The 18,892-nt window shown below is 43.7% G+C and overlaps 1 protein-coding gene across 12 annotated transcripts in view; it reads right to left on the bottom strand.

Moving 5' to 3' along the window:
• Nucleotides 1-18,892, bottom strand: part of CADPS (calcium dependent secretion activator) — a 337,182-nt gene that overhangs the window by 245,628 nt on the left and 72,662 nt on the right. For all 12 annotated transcript variants that reach the window (XM_081901352.1, XM_081901356.1, XM_081901361.1 and 9 more), the window contains exon 3: nt 13,329-13,661. In XM_081901352.1, coding sequence (XP_081757478.1) covers nt 13,329-13,661 — 333 coding nt within the window. The remainder of the gene's footprint in view (nt 1-13,328; nt 13,662-18,892) is intronic.

Raw genomic sequence — 18,892 nt, 5'->3', positions numbered from 1 at the left:
GAACTCAGGATAACACCCCCCTGGATAAATCGTTGTCCCTTCACCCCTCCATGCCGGACTTGGAATCAACATACATCGAAGACCATCCACGTCCTGAGACGGTAGTGGCCACCTCAAGTAAGGCTTCTCCACCAAAAATCCAACAATCATGTGAGGAAGACACCACAGTGCCGCGAGTCACCACAGAGTGGACTGAAGACCCAGCAGGACATATAAACCAAATGATCACAAATGGATCGGTTAGATCCCCAAAGAGGACAGCTCCAGCGGACTTGGCAGGAGCCTCTTCAGGGCCTAGTTGGGCCCGACAGCTAAAAACATCAAATATTATCTATATTCACAATAGCTCAAGAGGCACACCTGCGCCAAAAGGAGAGAAGTCATCTACCATTAGTCAAAGGAAAATTACTGACTTCTTTAAATTTGACAACCCACCAAGATCAGCGTTCCCCCCTTCTCCATTGTGACTACCCAAACCTCAGCCAAACTCTCCCCCGTTCTCCCTTTTAAGCTGGAACATAGCAGGTTGGAAGGGGAAAAAATTCGACCCAGACTTTGTAAAACTAATAAACTCACACCAAGTAATTCTCCTGCAGGAAACATGGGAAGAGGGGAGAGTAAATATTAATGGGTTTGATGCTATATCATTACCAGCATGCCCGTCCACTAAAGGAGGCCGGCCTAGTGGAGGATTAGTCATAGCAATTTCCTTGAAAATACGGGCAAAACTCACGCTTGTAAATGCTTCCACCCTTGCAATTACAGCCCTGATTACGGGGAAAAACTTCGAACTTGCTATAACAAATGTTTATCTTCCTCCTGGAGGCAACATTGCTGACTTATACAATAAATGGGGAATCCTGGAGGAACATCTTATTCTTTGTCACTCCAAACACCCCAATATACCCAATGTTATAGCAGGGGATTTCAATGCTCGCATTGCAACAAACTGGGAGTCCTTAACCAAAGCCAAATGGTGGATAACCCCTGAATTCATTAATGACCTCTCCCTCCACAATCAAAGACTCTCCAAAGACGGAAGGGTAAATGAAGCAGGAACCCTTCTTTACCAATTGGTACTACGTCTAAACTTAGTGATTCTAAACGGGAACTGCCCACCTGACATACCGGGTGAGTTCACATACATAAGCCCCTCTGCAAACAGTGTCCTGGATTATATGCTGGTATCTCATGATATATTCCCCAAATTTTCCCATTTTAAAGTTGAAAATATTCAACTGAGCGACCACCTACCGTTGGTCGCCACAATGACTATAGACTGGACCCCAGATGGAGACAGACATCCAACACATTTGGTTACGAACCCAGTACTGCAAGTCAAAAGTGTAAAATGGTCCGAACTTCATGCTCAAAAATTCTCAGCATATTTACAACAAGGACTAAAACAAGCATATTCAGGATTAATTGAGGATTATCATGATTACGACCAAACCCTAAGACTATTCTCGAATCTGTCGGAAGATCTAACGTCTTTTTTCTCTGTCCCGATGCATATAATAAATCGAACACAAAGGAAGACAGGTGCATTGTGGTTCAACAGTGCTTGTAAACAGGCTAGACAACTTCTTGGTAACATCTACAAAGAGTATAAAGCCTCTGGGGCAACGGTCTTGCCAAAAGAATATTTCCAAGCAAAATCGGCCTACAAGCAAATTCAAAAGGGTGCCAGACTGGAATGGCAAGCGAATCAATGGCGGGCAATTATAGAAGCCTCATCATCACGGAACACCAGACAATTTTGGCTCCTGGTAAATAAAAGAACTAAAAGATACCCTTTAACTATTATTCCCGCCCCAGTTTGGGAATCTTATTTAAAAAATTACTTTGCCACAACTGACTGTATCGTCAACACAAGAGACGAATTTCAAGATCAGCTTCCCCTCTGGCCCCCTACCGATCCGGAAGACATCCATGACCTGATCGTCAACCTTAAAACAGGGAAAGCGCCTGGGCCAGACCTGATCCCAGCAGAAGCTATAAAATACCACGCAGACTGGTGGGCCAAGGTCCTGGCGAACATCTTCGATGCAGTTAACAACTCTGGAATGATTCCGGAAGTATGGAAGGACGCTGTTATCGTTCCAATCCACAAAAAGGGCTCACCAGATGACCCGGGGAACTACAGGAACATCAGCCTGCTCTCAATAGTGGGGAAACTGTATGCCCGCTCCCTGTTGAACAGACTAATCCAATGGGCCGAAGAGAAAAAATTAATTGGGCCCGAACAAGCCGGATTCCGCCCAAAACAGTCAACAATTAATCATATTCTAATTTTACAGCATCTTGCCTGGAAATATTCCACCCCAAAAGGTGGCCAACTCTGTGTGGCATTCATTGACCTGAAGGCAGCATTCGATAGTATCCCCAGGAGCATCCTCTGGGAAAAACTCACCCGCTGGGGCATCGACAGAAGGCTTCTCTGGCTAATAATCAAACTCCATGAGAACTCAGCGGCCAGAGTGAGATTCACCCCGGAGGGTGATCTCACGAATTCAATTCCCATTAACAGAGGTGTCCGACAGGGTTGTATATTGGCTCCACTCCTGTTCAATTTGTTCATAAGTGACATGAGGACTCCCCTGATAGAGGCCCAAGAAAGGATTCATGCACCCCGCCTAGCACTTTATCGCTGCCCCTTGTTACTATATGCGGATGACGCAGTCATTCTTTCTTTTTCTAGAGTAGGTCTCAGGAGGGCCCTAAAAATTTTTGGATCATACTGTCACGCAAATTCCCTTACAATTAATTATGGAAAATCTAAGATCCTGATTTTCTCAAAGAGCCGGAAACTCCATAATTGGAGAATTGATGGGAGAGTCATCGAACAAGTCTATAGATTCCAATATTTGGGAGTCTGGTTACAACATAACCTCAGATGGAAGGCCCATGTAGCCTATGTTACAAATAGAGCCAAATCTATCTCCTTGGCGATCTTGCGATTCTTCTTCACCGATGGGGCCCTTCATATCCCATCGGCGTTGAAAGTCTTCAAGGCCAAGGTGATCCCGACGATTGCTTATGCCATCTCAATTTGGGGGACTTTTGCCAACCTATCTCACCTGGAGGTCATTCAAAATCAGTTTTTAAGAGGGATATTGAAACTGCCCAACTGTGTAAGTAATACAGCGTTACGCATGGAACTTAATATTGTATCCCTGGAAAATGCTCTGTGGAAGCACATACTTTGTCACTGGTTATCTCTATGGCACAATCTCCCAAACTTGTACTTGATACAATGTATGTGGAGAGATGATTTCCAGAGCCCATGGGTAAAAAAATTACAGCTGAAAATAATGGCAATGGGAATCTCCCCATCCAAATTACTAGAGCAGGATATAGTTCCAGCTAAAAGAACAGTAACCTGTAAGCTAGAGGAGATGGACTTGCAGCAGAAAATGATCTTGGGCAATGGTACCTGCTCACCTCTAAATCTTGGTTTATTACCCCTCTTAAGGCTCCCAAACTATTTGAATTCTTTAACTTCCTCAGCTCATAGATATGCCTTTGTAAAGGCAAGATTCAACACCTTCCCATCGAACGTGCTGAGAAATAGATTCTCCAATGGACAGATATCGCTCTTATGTGATTGTAATTGTGGGGCACCAGAATCGTTGCATCACATAATTCTTGATTGTGCTTTTCACTTATCGGCCAGGAGCAAGTTTCTTGCTCAATATCTTAAGGGAATTGCCGATGATACGACTGAAGCCAAATTGAGATATCTATTAAATGATGATGACCCCCTAAGATCACTCATGGTTGCCAGATTCTTGATCAGCGTCCTATCCCTAAAGAAGAGAAACGGACTCCTGTGTGGCTCGGATAATCCCTTTAAACCATGATCTATGCTTTAGGATGTAATTAGGTGATATCACCATTGATGTCTTCTATCAATTTATGAGCAGAGGGCGATGTTTATGCTACAAATTTGTTGTAATGTATGATGTTGGTCTTTTGTTTTTGTTTTGCTTGGTTCTTGTCTGTTTTTTTTTTTTTTGTAAGTTTTGGCGGTTTTAAATTTGGAGGTTCAAGTACATTATGGTGGTATGGGAAACTGTTGTGTGACGGGCCAATGGCCGTAATAAAGATCAATTCAAAATAGATGATGTAGCAAGGAACATCACCCAGGGATAGACAAAAGAACTCTGGGTACGGATGAACTTTTGGACTCAGAGACATACTGCCTCCAACTCTGGAGGTAGGACATAGCCACTATCCTGTATGGATTTGTCTAATCATCTTGGAAAGCATCCATCACTAACCCTTGTGGGACCAAATTCCCTAGTTGAACTATGCGATATTTCTGGCCCGAATCTCCCAACATTCAGCATCATCAGATGAAACTGGGTTGCAGTATTATGAGAGAGAAATTTGATATCCCACTTTATCACTACCCTAAGGAGTCTCAATCTTGGGAGAAAAGCAATGACAAACCTAGACAGCATCTTAAAAAGTAGAGACATCACCTTCCCAACAAAGGTCTGTATAGTTAAAGCTATGGTTCTCCCAGTAGTGATGTATGGAAGTGAGAGCTGGACCATAAAGAAGGCAGATTGCCGAAGAATTGATGCTTTTGAATTATGGTGCTGGAGGAGACTCTTGAGAGTCCCATGGACTGCAAGAAGATCAAACCTATTCATTCTTAAGGACATCAGCCCTAAGTGCTCACTGGAAGGACAGATCCTGAAGCTGAGGCTCCAATACTTTGGCTGCCTCATGAGAAAAGAAGACTCCCTGAAAAAGACCCTGATGTTGGGAAAGATTGAGGGCACAAGGAGAAGGGGACGACAGAGGACGAGATGGTTGGACAGTGTTCTTGAAGCTACCAGCATGAGTTTGACCAAACTGCGGGAGGCAGTGGAAGACAGGAGTGCATGGCATGCTCTGGTCCATGGGGTCACGAAGAGTCGGACACGACTAAACAACTAAACAACAACAAAGGAGTCTCAAAGCGGCTAACATTCTCCTTTCCCTTCCTCCCCCACAACAAATACTCTGTGTGGTGAGTGAGGCTGAGAGACTTCAGAGAAGTGTGACTAGCCCAAGGTCACCCAGCAGTAGCATGTGGAGGAGCGGGGACGCGAACCCTGTTCACCAGATTACAAGACTACCGCTCTTTAACCTCTACACCACACTGGCTCTCAGCCCCAAGTCCCATCCAGTCCAGCATTCTATTCTCACAGTGGCCAAGAAGATCCCTTTGGGAAATATGTAAACAGGACGTGATTTTCAGGAACTGCTAAAGATTTCCTAGTTCTGACTAGCCACTTTCTTTGCATCATGCATAATTCTATACACTTCGTTCACATGGATGGTCGACTAGCCATATATGGAGGGTCACAGGCTAGGCACCTCTGCTCTATCGTATTTCCCCCCATTATTCATCTTTCTTCTAAGCTAAAAAGCCTCAGTCATTGTAACCTGTCCTCATAGGCAGCTGCTCCAGCCACCTGATCATTTCCAGCTCTACAGTATCCTTCTTTAACTGCTTTTCAATTCTGGTCACACTGCAAATTTGCATGCGCACGTCTACCATCGGGAAACGCACAGCCCCTTGATAGACTTTGACAGCCTCCATCCACAAAGTCATGCAAGGTTCACCTTATATACTTGGAATTAGATAATTAGATACTTGGGATTCGAATTTCTTTTTCCATTTTATGCGTGTCAATATGAGCATCTAGGTGAGCTTGGAATTGCAAGAATGCAGCAACGTGTGTCTGTTCTCATGGATATCGATCTGACAGATGACATTCTCTGCTTCCATTCATAATTCTGGCTGCCTGCCTAGGCAGACTCAGAGCACCTCCAAAATCAGATATAAATGAGCGCCCATGCTTTCTGCTTTGACATCATTCAGGTGCCATGGAAAGCCTGCAACAATTTTTAAGCTCACCTGAAATAAACTGTGAGAGTGGCAATGCAAGAGAGAATAGGATTAGAAGAGACCAGAAGCCCAGAGTCTATTTCTGGCTCTCACCTTGCATCAAACTGTGACCTCTGGTGATTCAATTCACTGCTGCATAATATGCCTTGCTTTGAGCATAACAAAACTTTGCCTCAACCGTAAATGCAATGCACAGTGCCTAGATAAAAGGCACTTGCTAAGTGGAAGCTAATGTAAATAATGATGCTGCAACATTTCACTACAAGGCACAGGAGAAAAGCAATATGAGAGGTGGGAGAAGGGAGGAACTGTCTCCTTGAATCTCTTGTAGATATATCTGAGGAAAGATCTGCTTTTGTAATTAATCACTTGGCACCAAAGTCCTGGATGTGCTAATGCTAAATGCACACAAGGGCTTTGCTGAAATGCTTTGGGAAGCAATCGAAACAACAACACCGTGAATGCTCGTTTGCTAATCCCAGAGCCTGAACTTTGTAATTCACCTAGCTTTTTGTCAATATGGATGCTGAAAGACATGCTCATCACCTTAGTGCAAAACCTCACACTCAGCCATACTCCAAAGCTTATATAACTGCAAAATCATTTTGAAGAAGGAAAATGAAAACCCAAAGTATGCTTATCTAAGCATGAGTGATTGACTGATTAGTTGCAATCACAGCATTATACCAGGAGTTGGGTAGAAAATTATGGCATTCCAACAAAGAAAAGTATATGGCTTTCTAACACCAGTGTGGAGAAATTGTGCAAGTGAAAGTCAAAATAAGACGAGCGTTCTTCCAGAAAGCATATTATGTATTGCATCAAACCAGCTAGTAAAAGGCTTCACTGTTTCCTCTATTTTTTGAGAGTAAGGTAACTTCATCACATAATCTTTATGCTGATTATATTAAGCAGCTTTTTGTTGTTGTTGGTTGGTGTTGCAAATTTAAGAGCATATGCCACTGGTCTGCTTTTCATTTTAACCCCTGGTATGGAAGCCAGCAGCCTCTTAGTGCCAATACATTGTCTCAGCACGCATTGGGGGCATAGCTCTCAACCTTCCCCTTTTTTGAAGGAAATTCCCTTATTCCAGCGCTGTTTCCCGCTGCTTCCTGCTGCTATCCCAGATTGTTAGATATCCCGTAGATTGTCCCCGGGACAGGTGAGGCTGCTGATCCGTTATTTTCAAATCTGAAAGTTGACAGCGATGATTGGGGGTCTCCTAATAGAAATTTTACCAAGTGCCTGTGGCTGGTTTCAAAGCGACTCAGAATACATTTCTCCCCACATTGCACTTCTGTATTGACACCTTTGGTTCTGATTGTACTGTTTCTCTTTTCTAGCTAATCAAGGTTCCTTGGTCATCCTCACCCCCCCCCCCACAAGTCCACCTTCCGCAAATCATCTCCTGAGCGACCAAAGTGCTGTCCTTACATCACTTGCTACTACTAGCTAACCAACACCTTACTGATCCTTCCTTAACCAACCAGGTTCTCACAAGGAATCTTTGTACATTTCAGGGTGGTAGCTGCATGCATTTCTTTACTTATTAAATAGTGCACATTGCTTTTATGGGTATTCTTGGGCTGAGGTGTGGGGAGAACTGATTGTGGTTGCTCCCTGGTGAGGGGTGGAGTGTGTGAACCCCCATGCTTTCAGTGTGAACTTAATTTGGGGAGATAGCAGCAGATGTGAGAGGAGTAGTAGTAGGAGTAGTAGTAGTAGTAGTAATAATAATTGCAATTTATAAATACACACTTGCATATCTGGTTGGTGGTTTTTGGTTGTCTCTGCTGTATTACTGCATTTTGATCTGCTGGTAGTTTCAGTTTATATTGATATTTAGGAGGCTCTTATCTAATCATTCTGTGCAACATATTATTAATATTATTATTGTTAGTAGCAGCAGCAGGAGTAGTAGTAGTAGTAATAGTAGCATTACTGTTACTATTATTATTTCTGTTCAGTTCCTTAGCTATTTCATGACTCTGCACTTATCACATATAAATCATACCCAGAGCCTGGCTGGAAAACAGCTCTGAACTCTACCTCTGGGTCCTTAGGTTCTTTCTTTTTTTTCCTTTTTAAAAAATATTTTCATCAGGAAGCAGTGCAGGAAATGAACTGAAGGAGATGAAAATAAACCTACTGAGAGATCTAATGAGGGGTGGGGGTGAGGGGAGGGAAAGGTCTAGGCCAAGCATTGGTCACGGCAAATTGTAATCACAGTGTCCAGCTTTTCTTGGGTATTATCATTTTAATCTCCACATATACCGATTCACAAACACAAAAACCCTCACGAAATAGCTAAACCCTTCCCGATAAGGCTAAAGCTTGGAGCTCTGTTTTATTTTCTTCCAAAGAGATGGCTTATATAAGATGCTCTCCCCCCTAGAGAATCTCTGTTAATTATCATCCTTATCATACACATATTAAAAATAGCAAAGTAATCCTTGTGTTAAGTGTTTGCGTTCTCACTGAAATACGTACTTCTAACAAATCCCTAATTAATTGTAGGTTTGCTGGTTTAATGAGCAATAAAAGAACATAAATAAAGCCAGGCACTGCATCACCCAAGCATTAAAACCAGCTGTGGAGATTTTACACTCGGCGCATGGGTGAACTCAGCCCACAGGGAGAGTCTTGCCAGGCAGGTTACCTAATGAGCTTCCCCCAGTCCTTTCTGACAATAAGAGACCCACGGAGCAAATGTTGTTTCATAAAAGGGATTTTAAAGTGTGGCCTTTACAGAAGGCAGGAAGCAAAGATTTGAAAGAGAGCTGAACAGAGGAATGGCATCAATGGAGCAGTGTTTTCTGCTGGTATAATGATAAGACTCCATCTTAGAGACCAATTGTCATACAGTTTTTGATGTAATCTCTACCCCCACCTACCCCCAATCTGGGGTTTCCTCTCCATCTTTTTGGAATTGTACTTCTGCATACATATCAACTTGATAATGTCCATGTTTGCATGTCATGCTAAGCCAAACAATGTCTTAGAGCAAACATGTGGCTCATGGGAAGGAGATCATAGCTGTTTTGCTCCTCTCCAGCCCCTTTAGCTCAGCCAAGATTTCCCACAATAGTTAATTCAAGTTGCGTGCATTCCCACTGGAGGCTGTTGCTGGCTTCAAATACGATTGCTTGGAATACTTCCTAGCAGTGGTTCACCAAGCAGACCTGGCTGCTTTCAGTGTTTCACACATAATGCTAAATCATAGTTTGCCTAGCCTAACTATAGTTTGTTTGAATGTGTGAACCTAGCCCAGCAGACTCACTATAGTTTGTTTTCTGTCAACAAATGTCAGAGGTCCAGTTTTTTTGGAAATGATATAAATGAACTGAATAACCTTTTCTTAACCCCCCCCCAGCTTTTCTTTTAGGGATTCTAGGTGCTGAAATTCCAATGGATCAGAAAAGACTATTTATGTATGCAACCACTGCTGCTTGGATGTTAATGGCCCAGAAATGGAAAGAACACAGAGTCCCTACCAGAGAAGAATGGCAGATTAAGTTGATGGACTATGCCGAACTGGCATAAATGACCGGAAGAATCAGGAACCAGGAAGATCAAAATTTTTATAAGGAATGGGGAAAATACACAATTTACCTTAAAAACCATTGTAAACAATTAAAATCATTAGTAGGATTGGAATAACACTTGTAGTTCAATGTTGAATTTTTGGGTATAATGGAGATTTAAAAGATTTGGGTTAATAGAAAAGATGCAGGAGGAAAAGCTTAATATAAGGACCCCCAAAGGGGAGGAGGGAAGTCCAGGAGATTCTTTGGAATTCTCTTTTTATGTTGGTTGTTGGATAATTGACTGTAAATTTCTAAAACCCGAAAAACTATATATATTTTTTACAACACACACACACACACACACACACACACACACACAACCTTAACATAGTGGTCCTTCAAAAGCTGTCTGATATTAAGCATCTATTCCTGGATTGTCTCATACGTCCAGCAGTGGCTTACCATACAGTCTCAGGTAGGTCTTTTACATCACCTACTAACTGGATATGCCAAGGGTTGGATCTGACGCTTTCTGCATGCATGAATGTAGGCATATCCTGTACCACTGAACTGTATCACTGAGCTGGAGTGGGACTATTGTCCTTTGTTCTTTTTCTCTTTGCTGTCTGATGCTATAGAGAGAGGGAGCCATGTTGGAGTGCTCCCTGTGTGTTTATATGTAAATAAAGTAGATTAGAAAAATGCTGAGTTGCTGAGGTCTGTCACGCAAGGTGCGCAAACTCTGCGGATCCCTAAGTGTGCCGGTTGGCATCGGTCGCTGTGATGTTTGGCCTGAAGAAAGCTTATGAAGCTCCCGAACGATCAACCAGGAGGGAGGGAACATGCCTGTCAGTCATGTGTCTCTGCCAGGGCCCTATTCCAGTGTAGGCTGAACTCCTGATAGAGGGTGGATGGCCATCTGTCATGGATGCTTTAGCTGAGATTCTTACATTGAAGGATGGGACTAGATGACTCTCGGCCCCCTCCCCTTCTACAGTTCCATGATTCTTAAATGGTATGCCCATCTGGAAGCGATACAGTAATTGTGACAAACTGGCACTGAGCAGGAGAGGGACTATGGTGGCTAGTATTAATGAGATCTTCAAGGACATGTAGACCTCCCCATGCTGCTGTAACCTAGTTATCACATTGCTCCTCTATCCTTATCCACAGAGACTCGGGATCCTTTTGCTCCCGGCGCTAATATTTCACAGTTTTGCTCTGACTATGTGATCTGTCTCCAGTTGTCACATGATAATGCAAGCAGCCAGCACAGCCTGAGGTGTGGGCGATTTTTTTTTTTTAAAAAGATGTAGGGCAGGAGACAGAATGGTGTGCAAGCCCAGCTCTCAGGCAGGAGACTGCAGCTGTGATGGAGTAAACCCAGAATTAGCAATCCCTTTGAAGTTATCCTTCTGCCTCTTCATTTCCCTAATTCTCTCCTTTATTCTCTCCTTGGCTGGGCAGCAGGGTTATTAATCAGAACAGCAATGCCCACTGTGTTCTTTTGAACTGTGGAATATTTCTCTCTTTTTTGACTTTGAGGAGGAGAGGGATGAAAAAAAGCGAGGAAATTAATCTATTCATGAAACAAATATAATCCTCGTCTCCTGGGAATGAATATGTAAATCTGAAAAGGAAAGTACCAAATGACTGAATTTGCTCTAAAAAAAGAGATGCACTGCTGTGCATTTGGAGGACAAAAAGAAGAAGAAGGGAAATCTGTAAGCATGCTCATATAAAAAGGAACAGTCAGTGAATATTAGGCTAAAAAGTGATATATCAGAATCATATCATTCTCCTTTAGTTCTTCAGCCTTGTCTCCTGAGGTGCTGTGGGACTACAAAACCCATCATCCCCAGACAGCTTAGCCAATGGTCAGGGATGATGGAGCCGTAGTTCAACAACATCTGGGGACAGAGGCTGAAGAGTAAATGCCTTAGTATATAAATCATGACATTGCATGAACTTGATGGAAGGGAACAAGGAGGTTCAATGGCTAACCTATCAGGTTCTCTTCACTCTTCCTGCCCTCCTCCCCGAAAAAATCCATAAAATAGCCATTCTCAATCTGGTGCCCTCCATATGTTTTAGACCAACTTCTATCATCCCTAGCCAACATGGTCAATATTCAAAGGGTGGTAGGAATTGCAGTCCAATAATTTTTGAAAGGCACTAGGTTGGGGAAGGTTGCTATTGAAAATGTGGCCTGTCAGTGGTTCCCAAACTTATTTTGTCCACTTGAAAACTGCTGAAGATCTTGCCAAATCACTTAATGTTTTTCCACCTGTTGCAGCAATTTTAATGCACCGTGTTAGATGCTATATGATTTCTAAACCTATTACTACTACTACTACTACTACTACTACTACTACTACAAACACACTGCAGACCACTGCAAGCTGACAGCCTGCAACTTGGGGACTCCTAGTCTATGTGGCACAAATTTTGCTCACATATACCTTTTACACTTGCCTCAACTCTCATGGTCGCTTCAGCTTTATTTATTTTGTTACATTCTCCAAGCTCAAGATGGCTGCTCCCCGTTTTATTTTCACAACAACCTGGGAGGCAAGTTGGGCTTAGAGATAGCGACTGGCCCAGTGAGCTTCATAGCTGAAGGGAGATTTGAACCCAGGTCCTGGTCCAATGCTCTAACTACCCACATCATGCCGGCTCTCATCTAATTCTTTCACTTATGCAAGCCTCCTCAGTTCTATTTTAATTTAAATACTTTCCATGTGGAAAAATACTGTGGCTACTCCCTTCCAGAGATTAAGAGACTATAGAGAAGAAGGGCGGATGAAGGGTTCTGCACATCACTAAAAAAAGATAATATTTGCCCACACACTGCCCCTTCCATCACCATTTAGTCCTGGAATATTCACAGTTGAGTTTTGGCACCAAATGCCAGTGGGAGATGCCTGCACCCACCGCAATAGCTCCATCAACAGCCCACTGGAAAAATGCTACCACAAAAACACACCCGTAGAGATCAGCCGGAAAGTGGGGATTTGCAGAACAAGAGATTCCAACAAGAAGGGATACTAATAAAAAGGCTTAATGCAAATTTCACTGAAATAGGGGCAGGGGCACAGGAAGAGACTCTCAATGCCACAATTCATTTTCAACAAAACTGTCAACATGCAGGGAGGTAGGAGGAAGATCAGTCGTCCTTTTGCTTCCTTCTTATATTGACATTTCTGTGTTCTTTGCAACGTAGGCTCCCCATGGCAAGCTCCTCTTGGTTCATCACAAAGCTGCTTCACTCTCCTTTTCTAAGTCCGCCATGAAGAGCTGCATGCTGGGTGACTGATGATCAAATTCCACCCCAGCTTCACCTCCCCGGCTCCTCCTTTCCCATCTGACTGTCCTCTGCCTGATCACCACTACTCATTGTCAGACCCTGGTGCCTGGCCCTGTGCCTGGCTTGCTGCGCAACAGAGGCTGTCAAAGCCCTCTGGCCAGAGGCTGTCACCTCTGTACGCACTGCTGATGTTATACAAAATTAGTTCTGCAAACAGCTATTCCTGAAAGCCCTTCCTCTAACAGCACCATCCTCTTGATGTACAGCACGGCGGAGCACATCCCATCTCTTAGGCAGCTAGACAAGAGTGAACAGATAGCGTACAAGCCAGTTGCGGAGTCAGAGTTTAGTAGCAATGCTGATGAGACGGCATGTAAGTTGTCACACTCAATATCCTCCCACAAGAGTACATGCAAAATAAAGCCTGTGGGAAGCACCCATGAATCATCACCGTTGAAAGGCTTCCTTGTTATTCTCCTGAAAATTAAACCAATGTACAGGCCAATGCCATAGTAAGAGTAGAAATCCACATGGGTACACTCATATACAAACAGCTGGTATTCTCCTGGAAAACAGGGCGTCTTACCTGGCACGCATTGTACAGAAGCTGGTGTTCAAATTTCTTGATACCCAAGATGTTCTGGAACATCTCATACAGTTGTTCCTTGCTGAGAATCAGCTCCGAAGCAGCACTCGCAGTCATCCTGGCTTGTGCTTTGCGAGGATCCTCTTCACCGCGATAGATCGCATCAAATTTTGCCATCCAGGAACTCAGAACAGTCTCCTTGCTAAGGCCATCGATCTCGGGGAGACTTCGGACCCTCTTTTCAATATGTTTCTTGAAGACTTCCCGAGAGTCGTTGGCCGAGAAACCACCACTCTGAACCATTCTGGCAACACGGTCACTTTTCAGAAACACCTGCAAGTAAAACAATAGAATAAAATGAAATCTCGATTCCCCTCCTGGCTGTTTCAGAGCATGCTGGCTGTGAAATGACTGGAAGCAAATCACATTAGGAAATACTGTCTAGTGGCTTATGCACTGGACAGTACACACTAGACAGTAGTCAAGGAATATAGCATTCCACCCTGTGTTTAAAGCTAGACCCAATGAACTGGAATAGTAAGCCATGACTTTTTTTCAGGTGGGCACCATTGCCATTATGAAAGAACAAGGGAGAACAAGGGAGGTGTTCACTGTGAGTTCCGGCACCTCTTTTCCCTAGAAAAATAGCACTTGAGTACACAGCATCTATACTTTGCAAACCTTTTCTTTTTTTAAAAAAACAAAACAAGAAAAAAGGACATATTTTTCTTCCCAACGAGAACTTTGGCAGCCATGTAAGCAACCATCAGGAAATGGAATGACATTTTAAGCTGAACACAGATTTTGATAAAAGTCACTACATAATCAGATTCAGGCTCTGCTATTCTCTTTCTCTCTCAGGGGCAATTCAAACATGACAAATGCCTGACAACGAAAGTCTTTCAGTGTAGGGGAAAGTGTGTAAATCACATATCTTGTCACTTATAAACAGCACATCCATCCATCCATTCATTTTGCTGTATGTGCCTGTACTGGGAGACTGGCCCATGTACCCATGTTCATTCAGCAAAGAAGTCAGACCATTGAATGACCCAATATTGTCAGGCAGCAATCTAAACCACACTTATCTGGAAGTAAAGTGCAGTAGGACTTTCTTCTGAGTAGACATTTTTAGGACTGTGAAGCAACTCTTCTGGGTCTCGGGAAGGAATCTTATCATCACCTGCTACCTGAACTCTTTTAACTGGAGATGCCAGGGATTGAACCTGGGACCTTAAACCTGCAAAGCAGGTGATGCTGACCATCATATTGAGCCTTTGTCCCTCCCTCAGTGTCCTCACTGGAAAAGTGCATGCTTTGTGTGCCTTTGACTTAATTTATCCTGTGTTGACATCTGCCACCAAAATTGGACAGGAAGGACAGGGCACTAGAATGTGGATACATTATGGAAAACCTGAACCTTCAGGAGCTTTTTCAGAGAGGCAGTGTGGTGTAGTGGTTAAGAGCAGTGGACTCGTAATCTGGTGAACCGGGTTCGCTTCCCCGCTCTTCCACATGCAGCTGCTGGGTGACCTTGGGCTAGTCACCCTTCTCTGAAGTCTCTCAGCCGCACTCACCTCACAGAGTGTGTTGTGGGGGAGGAAAGGACAGGAGATTGTTGGCCGCTTTGAGACTCCCTAGGGTAGTGATAAAGTGGGATATCAAATCCAAACTCCTCTTCTTTATTCATTTAATTTCAGATTATTTTTACTTCACATTTCTTATACAGGGAATCGAAAGGTCTTACACCGGACAACAAACATGCCAACAAGTCGTTTCTGCTCAAAACATAAACTAGTTTTATATGGAAATGGCTCCCGAGTCACTATGCTGCTTCCTGGCAGGTGGGTTGATTTCCCTTACCAGGAGGGAGTGGGGCAGGGGCAAGGTGCTTGGGAGGAAATCATGGTGCAAATGCTCTGGCAGAAGTGACAGTTTGGCTCCGATGATGTGTTTCCACCACACCAGACTCCCTGCTGCCATGTCCCTTCCCCTCCCAGGAAACCATGGCAACTCACATGCTAGGGTAGTGGTTCTGCCCACCCAGAAAACCACTTCTGGTTTTATATCAATGTAGTTTCTTTTGGAATTCATGTTTCAGCTCAAAGTAAACACGTTCTTTCTTATTTCGGGTCTTAAACTACTGCATAATATTCAGAATGTCATAGCTCTTGGGTTCTGTGATTAGGTACCAAATATGTACTCTGTTGGGAGCCACACAGAGTGGCTGGGGTATAAATATTATTATTATTATTACTATTATCTTCTTCATCGTCATTATCATCTCCAGGTTTGACTGCTCTGGTTAGGTGCTTGGGATCAATTCTTTATTCTTCTACTGCAATTTTCTTTCACCTTTTAGAAAGCATTATGATGCAACCCACCAACATTAATGCTACATTTCTGTTCATTTTTATGGGACTTTTTCAGTTTGCCTTTTTTGCCTCCCTTGCCAATAGTCTGCAAGGCATGAAAGTGAATTGGCTATCATACCACAGTGGTTTAATAATATGCCACCTGCTTAGTTCCTGCAATGAAGGAATCACAACTAAAGAATCCCTGACAGGTGGCCAGAGGCTGGGATTCCTTTATTAGTTGTGATTCCTGTATTGTAGGAGGTTGGACTAGATAGTTCTTGGGATCCCTTCCCACTATACAATTCTATCATTCTAGAACATGACCCCCACTCCTTAATATCTATTTTTTTCCTTTCTGGGGTCCTGTTTTTCTGAACTTCTGTTTACCCAAACAGTTTCAAGAACTAGGCCATTTCAATAAACGAAATTATTCTGTGTCCTCATGCCTTGTAGCTTGACAGAAACAACAGAATGTCTTGTAAGGAGAACATATTACCTAAGCAATTGACCTAACGCCATTATCAGACAAACCGGGATGAGAAAATCCACCTCTCACCTTCTCACATAACAACTTTCCAATACATTGTGGCCTGCTAGGAGCATTGTGGCCACACTTTAATTAAAGGAGAAGGAGATGCCAGTGAGTGACAGGATGCTATTTGAGAACCGGCCGCAGATCAAACCTTGTTGCTATGTAGAGTCGAGTGTAAGAAAAGCAATCTGTGCCTCACGCTATTCTGAGGGTCTCTTTTCATCACTCTATGCAGACAGATGGAGTACAAAGCAGAGGTCAGACGCAGGGGATGAAAGCCATTTGACACTGTGACAGCCGCTCTGGGGAAGAACAGGGAAAGATGACATTTTTTCTTTCCCTAGGAGCCACCTGTCAACAGTGACCTCTTTCTGGCAAAGGTAGAAAAAAAAGATGAAAAGATGAAAGAGAAATGTCCACCTCGAAGATAGAATCGTCCACACAGGGAATAAAACATGACACATATCCTTTCTCTGAAGGCAGGACACCCCAGGGGGGTGGAGATGAAGTGGAAGGGCTGGAACTCCTGAAAGCTCACCATGGACCACCAGCCAGTCTTCAAAAAAGTCCAAAAGGATTAGTAGTCTGAAGGGCGTTGTTTTTGTTTTACTAGCCCGCTAAGAGGCTAATAGAGAGGAATCCCTCTGTTATTCAGGATACTAGCCTCTTAGCAGGCTAGTTACAATATAGGAATAAAAACCCTCTTATCAAACAGAATGATGAGGAACGGGAACCAAGCCAATGGGCAAAGGAGGAATGGAGAGATCCGTCCCTCCTCAGCCAGCCTCCTCATTCACCGGCCTGGAATCCTATGGTTACCAGCAGATGACTTGTTAAATGCAAGGTTAGACTGTTGGTTTTTCTATTAGCATATGTGTTCACTTGTGAAACATGAGCATCATTTGGCTGCCTTGCAGGGAACCAGGCAGAGGGCCTTCTTGGTAGTGGCCCCTGCCCTGTGGAACGCCCTCCCACCAGATGTCAAAGAGAAGAACAACTACCAGACTTTTAGAAGACATCTGAAGGCAGCCCTGTTTAGGGAAGCTTTTATTGTTTGATAGACTATTGTATTTTAATATTCTGTTGGAAGCCGCCCAGAGTGGCTGGGGAAACCCAGCCAGATGGGCAGGGTATAAATAATAAATTATTATTATATATTATTATTGCACAGCTCCAGTGGCCCACTTCAGCAGCTCCAAGGGCCAGTTTTAGAATTTGGTGAAAGAATCCAGGATCCGTAGTAACTCAGATGCGCTTGTAATTGGATATGCAGCTCATTTCAGTATGCTTGCATCCACCCCTTTGAGTCACCATTTTGCATTGGGCTCTCCCCCAAAGCTACCATTTTGTTCCTGGCTCTGCCTGGTGTCCCTCACAAGCCTGAAGCATTCCCTGCTTGCTCTGCTGAGACTCTTGAAACGAAAGCAAACGTCTCCAGTGCTCTCTCCTGCAAAGGGAGCCAGAGCTAATTCTGGAGCTTCTAGCCACTTGCAGCAGTGGGGGGACTCTCAAAAAGTATTGAAGATAACTTGTGCTTCCAGGACAAGCATGGACAAAAACATAAGAACATCCTGTTCTCACAATGGCAAACCAGATGTCCATGGAAAACCCACAAGTAGGACCTATGGGCAACAGTGTTCTCCCCACTTGTGATTCTCAGCATTCAAAAGCATAGGAGAGGCAGGACACAGCCATAATGGCCCAATTCTGCTCTGCCTCACAGTTTACTCAGTTTTCAGAGCTTTTTGCAACTGAGATGCCCTTCCATTTAGATCAGCGAATCTAAAACAAAGCAGATGCATAGGAGAAGAAGAGAGGCAAAGCAGGGTGCCTGTGAGATGATCTTATTTCGACTAAAAGAAAGAAAAGGGAAAATGGGTCAAGGAGGTAATGGCGCCCCATCAGAAACAAGAAGGCATTTCTCTCAATTTGACAGAACAGGGAGGGCTGCCGGCTGCCTGGAAGGCGTAAAGCATTGCTTTCTTAATGGCGCCAAGGATGGAATGAATGCAGTACACTGTGAAGAAGCTAGGCCGGCAGAGGGGTGTATCTGCAAATGTTCAACAATTAAGGGACTGAAGGATGACCCGAGGACACAGCAGTTTTCTGCATTGAGTATCTCGAGCTTGGAAAAGCACTAAAAGCTTATAATGCTCTCCACATGCCTTGGAGGAAGAGACACTTCCATAAAAAAGGATAACAGACTGCATGAGTACTAAAGGAAGAAAGGAAGCGTGAGGATTCTCACTCTAGCCTTGCAAACTTGAAGCAGAAGAATGTTTCAAGTCCCCTCCTGACACTCTGAGCAAGATGGCATCCTTCATATTTCCTGGAGAAGGAGATGGAAGTGGGTTGGGAGTGACTTTGCTATCAGGCACTTCTGATTTGAAGGAGCATCTTGATACAGCCTGCTCTTCATGAGCAAGGAGGCACACGTGCAAAAAAACCAAACCCATCACCACCAGCAGCAGGAATGTGCAAGAATCAAATCATGTTAAGGGTACCAGTTGGTTGGTTACTGCTTGAAGAAAACAACCATCACCACATGCAGGAAGGACCAGATGCCTTTAGTATGCAATGGAGGTGATGTCCTGGAGAGCTACTGCCAGTCAGTGCAGATAAGACAGAGTTAGATGGACCAGCGATATGACTCCATTTAATGCACCTTCCTTTTA

This window comes from Podarcis melisellensis (genome assembly GCF_964234715.1).
Source record: "Podarcis melisellensis genome assembly, chromosome: 2".
NCBI classification, from domain to species: domain Eukaryota; kingdom Metazoa; phylum Chordata; class Lepidosauria; order Squamata; family Lacertidae; genus Podarcis; species Podarcis melisellensis.
This window is presented reverse-complemented; position numbering and strand designations above follow the sequence as displayed.